This window comes from Siphateles boraxobius, unplaced genomic scaffold, assembly GCF_051911475.1.
Source record: "Siphateles boraxobius isolate OS27281-9 unplaced genomic scaffold, OSU_SipBor_1 18, whole genome shotgun sequence".
Classification (NCBI taxonomy): domain Eukaryota; kingdom Metazoa; phylum Chordata; class Actinopteri; order Cypriniformes; family Leuciscidae; genus Siphateles; species Siphateles boraxobius.
In genome coordinates, this window is record NW_027508788.1 from 8,492,288 (window position 1) to 8,503,003 (window position 10,716).

The following is a 10,716-nucleotide window of genomic DNA, read 5'->3' on the forward strand; positions in this document are numbered from 1 at the left end:
CACCATTCCGTTGTCAACATTAAGTCATTGAATCAACACCGAACTCTGATGTTGATTCTACATCATTTTGCACCCTGTTTTAATATTGAAACAACTGAAATCCTGTCCACGGATCAACAGAATTTAAATGGTATTTCAAATATCAGGAATATTGAAACAATGTGTAAATTTCAACTGAACTAAGGATCAACGTGATTTCAATGGAATTTCAATCGTTTTTAAAAGTTAATTTTAAATTTAATGCCATAAATTACATAGCCTGCTTTATCTACACCCAGGATGTTAAAAAGTAACGGAACATTTGAAATCTTGTATAAAACACTGAACACCCCACACAAACAAATTCATTTTTATTAGACTTTATTTGATTAATTGTAGGCTACTCTTTATTTACACTTCAATGTCCTCTGACGCCTGAATATTTTGTCGTCCAGTCCCTCCTGCCCGGTCTGTCACATGTGAATTGGGTGACGGCTGTCCCCATCTGCTGAGTAAGCAACTAAAACAGAAAAAACAAAAATCACAATGCAAAAAAAATGCATTTAAGTTAAACAGGAGATCATATTTATTTGTATTGGTACATTCGTGCCGCGAGATGAAGTAGGCCTAGCTTATGTAACGTGGGGCTAAGCCCTCCCAAGCCCCCCCTTGACGCCAGGCATGGCTGTCAGGCGCTAACAGTGCGCGCAAAAATCGTGATATCGCATAAGCACTAGTACATTCATATTTTGGATTTGTATTACGACGAGATGGTCTAATCGGCATTCCCAGTTACAACTCGAGACAGTTCTGGATTGAATAAAGTAAAGTCAGTCATGTCTTCCGCGGTCACTTCTGTGGGCAGCGCTAGGTGGAGCACTGCTAGCGTTGGTTCTGCTGGTGTTCTCCGGCGGTCAGAAGAAATAGCGGTGCTGTGTTAATAGATTTCACGACACAAGCAATGGGTAGGCTACAGACATGTATTTTGAGGTAAATGTCACAAAAATAGGCTGGACTCGCAGATTTTGCTAACTTTATAATCTAGAAGAGAACTACAAAGTAGGCCTAGGCTACTTTTGGCAGATTTTGACACAGCGGTAAAACAAAAATCTATTTCCTGCAGCACTGAGTCGGTTACTAACCATCATGTTAACGATCAGTCTAACAGTATTTGATTTGGTACAATGCATTCACATCAAACATTAAACAAGCTTACCTTTACGCTTGTGCCAAGGGTCCAGAATGAGCTGTATCCAGTGCAGTACGTTGGTATAACACCCGTTGATCTCCCGGGCAACCAAAAATCTATTGATTTTCAATTATATTTCCCGGTCAACTCTATGCATTTTCAATCATATTTCCCGGTCAACTATATGTCGATGACTTTTCAACACTGCGTCGTTTCCCGGTCAACTATAAATCAATGACTTTTCAACTATAAATCAACCCCCAGCTCCGCCCCTGGCCTGAAAGCAATTAGGAGGGAAGAGGTAGGCTAAATCCTCACCAGCTGAATCAAATCACATTAGAAACCGCGCCTCTAAAAGCCACTATAAATAATTGTATATTTCATTCATGTGATAGATTCGGAAACTTTACACACAAGAACGAAATGGCATCTGCTGGGCTTCAGATTTTGGCTACTGCCCTTGCGGTTATCGGCTGGTTGGGAGAAATCATTATCTGCGCGCTCCCCATGTGGAAGGTGACTGCATTTATTGGCAACAACATCGTGACCGCACAGATCTTCTGGGAAGGCCTTTGGATGAACTGCGTACAGCAGAGCACGGGACAGATGCAATGCAAGGTTTATGACTCCATGCTGGCTCTACCGCAAGACCTCCAGGCTGCCCGAGCTCTGGTTATCATCTCCATCCTCGTGACCTTCCTGGGAGTTCTTCTGGCCTTCGCTGGAGGCAAGTGCACCAACTGCATTGAAGACCGGGATGCAAAGGCCAAAGTTGGGATCGCGGCTGGGGTGTTCTTCCTGGTCGGTGGTGTTCTCTGCCTGATACCGGTCTGCTGGTGCGCACATACCGTCATCCGAGACTTCTACAACCCCATTCTGTCTGAGGCCCAGAAGCGGGAGCTGGGAGCGTCGCTGTTCATCGGATGGGGCGCGTCTGGTCTGCTGCTCATTGGGGGCGCGCTTCTCTGTTGCCAGTGCCCAAAGAGTAAGGGTAATGGTTATTCCGTCAAGTACTCCGCTCCGAGGTCTGCTCCAGGGGCCTATGTGTGAAACTCAGAATTTCTGGACTAATAACTCCCCTGTTTAAGGAAGATATATGAACTTTTACTTTCTGGTCTTTCATGTTTATTTTTTAATGCAATAAAAAAATTTTTTTTACACCGTCTAAATGACTCCATTTGTACACGTGACCTATGCGCATGCTCAGTTGAAAGATTTAATCTTGGTTCCCAAAAAAGACTGAAAGTATTCATAATGATGTTGAAATCATGCAACACGGGTGGTTCATTTTAGCTTTTATTTCTGCCGACTGTTTTCAGTCTCAATTCATAACATTTTTACATCTGTGACGTTTACCAAAGTGAGGAATCATACTTTAGCTGGTCATAGCTATTTTAGGGAAAGGTGTTAAGTGTGGTGTCAGCATATTGCGCTGATTACATCTTTTATGGTAAAACGTATAGCCTACAGCTGTTACTGACTTTCACAAGCTAAGTTTCAGTATGAACACAGTTAGCTTTTTACTTCTACCAGTTGCATTTAGGCTTTAAAATTCAGAAAAGTTGTTTATTTGTAAATATTATCATAGTGAACATCTTTTTTTTTTTTTTAAATAAAATCATTTAAGATTTGTAGGCCTATGTACTTTCTTGGAGATTTTTGTCATTTTTTTTAAGCAGTCTTGTTAAAGGGCTAGTTCACCCAAAAATGAAAATTAGCCCACGATTTTCTCCCCTTCAAATCATCAGGTGTATGACATTCTTCTTTTAGAAGAATACTATCTGACTTATATTAAATGTCCCGGCTCTTCCAAGCTTTATAAAGGCAGTGAATGGCTGTATATTTTGAAGCCCATAAAGTGCATCCATCTATGATAAAAGTAATCCACACGGCCCTGGGTTTAATAAAGGCCGTCTGAAGTGAAGCAATGCGTTTGTGTAATAAGAAAAATATCCATATTTAAAACTTTGACTAAAATAACTAGCCTCCGGCATACGGCTGTATGCAAGTCGACTTACCCCAAAAGAGTAACACATGACGATGTATGACTTAGGATGTAGGAGTAGTGTAAGCTTTGATGCCTCTCGCAGTTCAAACAAACTCAAACTCCGACATTTCACTTTAAAAATTCTCGTTTTAGACTTCTAATTCGTAACTGGTGTTTTGTTTTGCTCAATCCTCTGATGTTCTGACCGGTGCTATTATATGTAGCCTATATTTGAATTAAATTATGAAGTGGGTTAGGAAAATGCCTTCTGTAGGCCTGAGGTTAGAAATTTTTCAATGGCTCCCACCCACAAGTGAAGCATGTTCAACGTCCTTGTTAGTTCTAATGAGCCTTGTGCAATTAGGAGGAAAGAGGTAAATCCTCACCAGCTGAATCAAATCACATTGTTTAGAAACCGCGCCTCTAAAAGCCACTATAAATAATTGTATCTTTCATTCATGTGATAGACTCTGAAACTTTACACACAAGAACCAAATGGCATCTGCTGGGCTTCAGATTTTGGCCACTGCCCTCGCGGTTTTCGGCTGGTTGGGAGAAATCATTATCTGCGCGCTCCCAATGTGGAAGGTGACTGCATTTATTGGCAACAACATCGTGACCGCACAGATCTTCTGGGAAGGCCTTTGGATGAACTGCGTACAGCAGAGCACGGGACAGATGCAGTGCAAGGTCTATGACTCCATGCTGGCTCTACCGCAAGACCTCCAGGCTGCCCGAGCTCTGGTTATCATCTCCATCCTCGTGACCTTCCTGGGAGTTCTTCTGGCCGTCGCTGGAGGCAAGTGCACCAACTGCATTGAAGACCGGGATGCAAAGGCCAAAGTTGGGATCGCGGCTGGGGTGTTCTTCCTGGTCGGTGGTGTTCTCTGCCTGATCCCAGTCTGCTGGTGTGCACATACCGTCATCCGAGACTTCTACAACCCCATTCTGTCTGAGGCCCAGAAGCGGGAGCTGGGAGCGTCGCTGTTCATCGGATGGGGCGCGTCTGGTCTGCTGCTCATTGGGGGCGCGCTTCTCTGTTGCCAGTGCCCAAAGAGTAAGGGTAATGGTTATTCCGTCAAGTACTCCGCTCCGAGGTCTGCTCCAGGGGCCTATGTGTGAAACTCAGACTTTCTGGACTAATGACTCTCCTGCTTGTAAAGGAAGAGAGATGAAGTTTTACTTTCTGGTCTTGCATTGTTTTATTTTAACGCAATAAATGAAATTTTTACACTGTCTAAATGACTCCATTTGTACATGTGACCTATGCGCATGCTCAGTTGAGCTCGCTCAGGGTCACCAAAAAGAAACCCTTCTATCGCTGGTCTGCTGCTTTCATGGCTTTGTTTATTACTGTGTTCTTGCTAACTACTCTAAATTAATCTTTAAAAGAAAGATTTAATCTTTGTTCCAAAATAGAGACTGAAAATATTCAGAAGTGTAATGGTGATGTTGAAATCATGCAACACTGGTGCTTCATTTTAGCTTTTATATCTGCCGACTGTATTCAGTCTCAATTCCTAAAATTTTTACGTCTATGATGTTTATCAAAGTGAGGAATCAAACTTTAGTTGGTCATATTTTATGGAAAGGTGTTAAGTGTGGTGGCCTTATATTGCGTTGATTACATCTTTTGTGGTAAAACATATAGCCTACCACTGTTGCTGACCATCACAAACAAGTTTCAGTATGAACACCCAGTTAGCTTTTTACATCTGCCAATTCTGTAAGAATCAAATGTTTGTTGGTCACAGCTTATTTTTCTGTGATTAATCCAAAAGCCAGTAAAAATTCTGCTGGGTTTTTGTCGAGAGATCAGGGGGATGCCATCTTCCGGGTTGTCCTACAAATAACTTTTCATTGCAGCGCTCTATAATGATTGTAGTCTGTTCATAAACGCACTTTAAAAATTATATGAAGATGCACCGATTACAAATTTCTAGGCCGATTCCGATTTTTCATGAGTTTGGCCTGCCGATACCGATTTTAACCGATTCCGATTTCATTTTTTCTAACCACTTTACAGTAAACACATTTATTTTCTATCTTTTCTTTAATAGAAAATTTTACATAAACATGTTTTGAACAAATAAAATAAAATAGAACCATATAAATTATTACTCCTGGGGTGGGAAATTCACACATATCTAAGTGCAGTGTTATGGTATGGAAGAACCATTTTTCAAGTTTCAAGTTTTATTTGGCAAACATTTTTTCTCTCGTCTGCCACATGTCCAGCCAGGCAAAACAAGCGCCAAGCTCGCGCAAGTGGAGCAAGTGCAAGGAAAGATTGGGAAATAATAAAAACAAGTTTAAATGGGTACATTTTCTATAAATATTTTTGCATGTGATGCTGATGTTGCGCGATGTTAATCATGCGGCAGCGGCGCCCGAGTGTATTTGACCGGCATAAAATCGTCATAAGTCAGACTGACCGGCCGGTCGCCGATCATGGGGATCACGTGAAAATCGGCCAATTCCGGTCATCAGCCAATCGATCGGTGTATCTCTAACAACAACTGTTTTTGCACTGCTTTTACTCATCAAAATAAGTTAAGCAATTTTAAAACATTTTTAAATAGCCATAAGTTTTACAAGATTCAACTCATTTTCAAGTAAATTTAAGTTGTAATGACTTAAACATTCACGTTAATTGTACGTAATAATTTAAGCCAGCAACTTTTATTCACTTCAGAAAACTTAGAAAGTATAAGAGTTTTATACTTTCATGGAGCTTTTTATTTGTCATTTTTTAAGCATAGTCTTGTTAAAGGGATAGTTCAACCAAAAATGAAAATTAGCCCATGATTTACTCACCTTCAAATCAGCAGGTGTATATAGGGTGACCACCATCACACAAACCAAATGTGGGACGATTATAAGTTTGTGTGGGACAATGTGGGACATGTTACCCAACACTAAAACATAACCTGAAACTGTTATATAATGTTTATCTAACTTAATAAAAACATTTGTATTCTACCTTTCAGCTGATAAGAATTCTTTGTTCTTTAGTCCCTTCCAGAAAACACCATTACAGTACATCACAATGTAACATAACATGTATTTATTTTACATGACATTTAAAGTCAACATCACTGAGCCCAAAGGCAGCGGGCATCATGCAGATCCCTATTTTTGAAACAGTTCTGACCAAGTCCAACTAAAACAAAATAAATAATGAACAAATAAAATATAAGCCAACATGAATTTAGATCATTGACAGTCTTATATATTAAGAATATATTAAACCAAAAACGTTCATATTTTTTTAGAAAGAATGTGAATTAAAACAACCACAGCAGGCAAGTTGATAAATTCTGTTAAATTAAAAATTTAATTTACCGAATTATCTATTTGTTTTCTGACAGAAACACATGGAACGAATCACCGCTCCGCATTTTGATTGACGGCCGTCACAACCTACTAGAGACCGTGTTTACTCCTCTGGTTTCAACCGTTGGATAGGATTTTAAAAACAGCTGTTTTATTTGTACTTCTGACGAAGCGCTGTTAAATATAGGTGAAAAACTACGGCGCAAAAAGAATAAATAAAATGTTTTTTTTAAAAGGCAAAAGAAAGCATGCATGTTTTCTTAATATGATCATTAAAAACCAACAGGCTGATGAAAATGCAGGACATTTTCTCAATATGCGACGTGCGGGACAAGGGGTGAAAATGCTGTGCGGTACAACGCAAAGCGAGACGGTTGATCACCCTAGGTATATATGACATTCTTCTTTCAGACGAATACAATCGGAGTTATATTAAAAAATGTCCTGCCTCTTCCAAGCTTTATAATGGCAGTGAATGGCTGCATATTTTTGAAGCCCATAAAGTGCATCCATCCATGATAAAAGTAATCCACATGGCTCTGGGTTAATAAAAGCCGTCTGAAGTGAAGCGATGCGTTTGTGTAAGAAAAATATTCATATTTAAAACTTTATCAACTAAAATAAATTATGTTTTATTAACAAAGTTCGGGAGGCTCCGAGCTCTGAGTTCGGCCCGAACCCAGAGCTCGGAGCCCTCCCCCTGGACAACACACCAAATACGCATTAAACTTTACTCCCTCTAATTGTTTGTAAGTGTTAACTCGTGAACTAGCTTCCGGCAGATGGCCGTACGCAAGTGGCGTAGGAAATAGGAGTAGTGTAAGCTTTGACGCCTCTCGCGGTTCAAACAAACAGGGCTGGTCAACAAACTCAAACTCTTCTGACATTTCACTTTAAAAATTCTCGTTGTAGATTTCTAATTCGTGACCGGTGTTTTGTTTTGCTCAATCCTCTGCGCTTCTGCGTTCGTCAATATGTCATGCGTCAGATCAAAGTGTTACTCTTTCGTCTTAAATAAATGCGTACGGCCGTCTGCCGGAGGCTGGTTATTTTAGTCAGTAGAGTTTTAAATATGGATATTTTTCTTAGATGAACGGATCGTTTCACTTCAAACGGCCTTTATTAACCCAGAGCCGTGTGAAGCACTTTTATCATGGATGGATGCATTTTGATGGACTTCGAAACAGAAACAGCCATTCACTGCCATTATAAAGCTTGGAAGAGCCAGGACATTTTTTAATATAACTCCGATTGTATTAGTCCAAAAGAAGAATGTCAGATACACCTATGGCTTGAGGGTAAGTAAATCATGGGGTAATTTTCATTTTTGGGTGAACTATCCCTTCAAGTGTTGTTTTATGGAAATAATACATAAAATAAACAGCATCAGGTTTGGAATGACATCATGAGAAAATAAAGAGACGAAATTTTCATTTTTGGTTGAAATATATCTTTGATATAAACAGTAAGTAATTGCAGAATTTTGAGTTAAGGGCAGCCACTGCTTAGTTTAATTGTGTTCTTTTTCCATGAATGTGGACTAAGTAAAAGAATCAAGTCAAGCAGGAAACTCGATACAGGTTTCCTCCCCTTGCTTTGCTTTCTCTTTGTTCAAATATACCAATACCTACGGCACAAGGAAGAGCATTCACTTTGTCAATAGTCGTTTGCTCTCACAACTACGACGCTTTCCTCCTTTTTATTGCACATGAATCGCCTGTGTTCTCTAAAAGATGAGGAGTCGACAGATCTTGGCTGTATGTCTGGCTGTGTTAGGCCTATGTGGTACTATCCTAGTATGTGCATTGCCTATGTGGAAAGTGACGGCCTTCGTGGGAGCAAACATAGTGACAGCACAGGTTTTCTGGGCAGGCTTGTGGATGGACTGCGTCCTGCAGAGCACCGGTCACATGCAGTGCAAAGCGTTTGACTCCGTCCTGGCTCTGACTCAAGATCTCCAGGCAGCTCGAGCTTTGATTTGTGCCTCTATCGCTGTCGGTCTGGTTGCCATTGGACTGTCGGTTGTTGGGGCCAATTGCACAACCTTCTATAGAGAAGAGCGGCTTAAAAAGACCAACATTGGAATAGCAGCTGGTGCTGTCTATATAGTTGCAGGTGTAACCTGCCTTGTTGCTGTCAGCTGGTCGGCGTATGTCATCATTGTGGACTTCTATAATCCTATAGCAATAGCGGGGAGAAAAGGAGAGCTGGGAGCTTCCATCTATGTCGGATGGGTGTCCGGTGTTCTGCTGATTGTAGGTGGTGGGCTGCTCATCAGCACATACTCCAACAGATGTTGACCAGATGTGCGTATTAAGCCTTAAGTTAAGTGACATGGATCTCTTTCCTGGAAGATGAAAAGTCTCACTGGCTCTATTTAGAGCTGCCAAGATATAAGGACTGGTTATATGTTTGTTGGGGGGGAATGGAATCACCCTTAAAGAACATCTGACTGTGTGTACAAATGAATTTGTTTAATGACAAATTAGCTTGTTTGATTGGTGTCTTAGAATATTAAAAATAATATAATAACTTTATTAATTTTGTCATAATCCTGAAAAAATAAATTATATTCATTTGCAAATGTGAAAATGCAAATGAAAGAAGAATTCAAGATGTGTTTAGCTGCCACTATTTTAATCTGTTTTATGTCTATATATTTACAGTGTTCCATTTTTTGTTCAGAGATGTTTATAGTTATAAAGCTACAATGTTTAGAATTTTCGTTTTTCCATATCTACCTTTTTTATTTCAAGATATTACCATAAGTAACCAACTAGTGTTATAATGTTTGATCTTAATTCATATAAATGTGACCAGAAAAGTGAAAATGTCAAATAAATAGTTTGTAAAATAAAATAATTAAAATGAATATGATTGCTGAGCTCTTTTTATGTACAATATTTTAATTTGTGATTTACTTTTCTGATGCAGAGACCACAAAGAGAATACAAACTAATTTTTGAAACAAGTTTAACTGAATAATTATTCAAAATAATATTTAGGAGATTATTGGATAGAATACTTGAAATAATATTTGACTAAGTAAGTATAGAAAATCAAAAGATGACATCCCATGATGGTGGGTAAAACTCACTGGCTGTAATACACAGTATTATCCAATAAACATTTACACAACCAAATATGGCAACCTAGAAGTTCTCTACCACTGAGCTGATTATATCTTTTGTGGTAAGACATATACCATAAGCTTGGTTTCGCATAAGATAAGTTATTTAATGAACACACACAGGACATGATAGATGCATGCCTTAATGCCACCTATGTCTTAATACATCATATTCACCAAATGTAGTATATTTTAAACATTCAAAGTACTTTGTGTGCTGATAACACAGCATCTTTCACTGAGCAAAAAGTAAACTCTTGAAGGTGGATGCAGAAACGGCATTCTTTTTGCAAACTATATTATTCAAACAAAAGGCCATACATTCTGGTTTGAGGTGCTATAAAAATGCTTACTAATCATGTAAAGATTCACATTTCTGCTTTTAAAAACTGGTCTTGTTTATTTTATGTCTTACATTAAAGGAAGACAATATTAAATATTTAATTTGAAATATTACCAAAATAGTTTAGTATTTATCCTTTTTTTTTTAAACTGAGGAAGTGATGTCATTTGGCCTAGAAAACCTTGCAATCCCATTATAAAATCTTATAAACAACCCTAAAGGCTAAAATACAGTAAACAACAGATTTTCTCCTCGATTTGCAGTCTGGACTAGTCAACGCTAGTTGGCGAAAGTCAGAACCAGTCTGCTGATTATGGCCAGTTAGAGTTGACCGAATTCACAATAAATCACATAGGGCACATACCTATGAGAAAACATTTTTATAAAATTTTGAGTTGATTTTAGAAAAAAATGAAATAAACATATTTGTTTTCAAAGCACATGTTTGAGTTTGTTGTTTATGGAATGACTAGGAAAGTCTGGTAGTCTGGTAACACTTGGCCACTGTATGATATCCATTTTTTTCAGTAAATGGTGCCTTGAGTTTTCAAATCTGTAATAGTATTTGTTTTTGTAGACAACCTTTACTATAATTTACACTTAAAGAGATGTTTCAATTAATATGATAAAATATTCTATTTTTCTATAGGCCTAACACAGGCTTGGGACATTCAAAAAAAAAGAAGTTTTAAAACAAAACAATTCCAACATTTGATGTGGGTCCATTTGAACAAAACTGGTTTGACAGCTTT

General features: G+C 38.7%; 2 protein-coding genes across 2 annotated transcripts; both read left to right on the forward strand.

The window, feature by feature from the left end:
• The first annotated feature begins 1,574 nt into the window (after positions 1-1,574).
• LOC143741008 (claudin-like protein ZF-A89) lies at positions 1,575-2,244 on the forward strand. The gene has a single exon (XM_077233245.1). It carries the CDS (start codon positions 1,592-1,594, stop codon positions 2,216-2,218), a length of 627 nt encoding a protein of 208 aa, XP_077089360.1. The 5' UTR covers positions 1,575-1,591; the 3' UTR covers positions 2,219-2,244.
• A 1,351-nt stretch (positions 2,245-3,595) lies between these two features.
• LOC143741012 (claudin-like protein ZF-A89) lies at positions 3,596-8,869 on the forward strand. The gene is made up of 2 exons (XM_077233248.1): positions 3,596-4,159; positions 8,230-8,869. The coding sequence occupies exons 1-2, from the start codon at positions 3,651-3,653 to the stop codon at positions 8,789-8,791; spliced, it is 1,071 nt and encodes a 356-aa protein (XP_077089363.1). The 5' UTR covers positions 3,596-3,650; the 3' UTR covers positions 8,792-8,869.
• Positions 8,870-10,716: the final 1,847 nt, after the last annotated feature.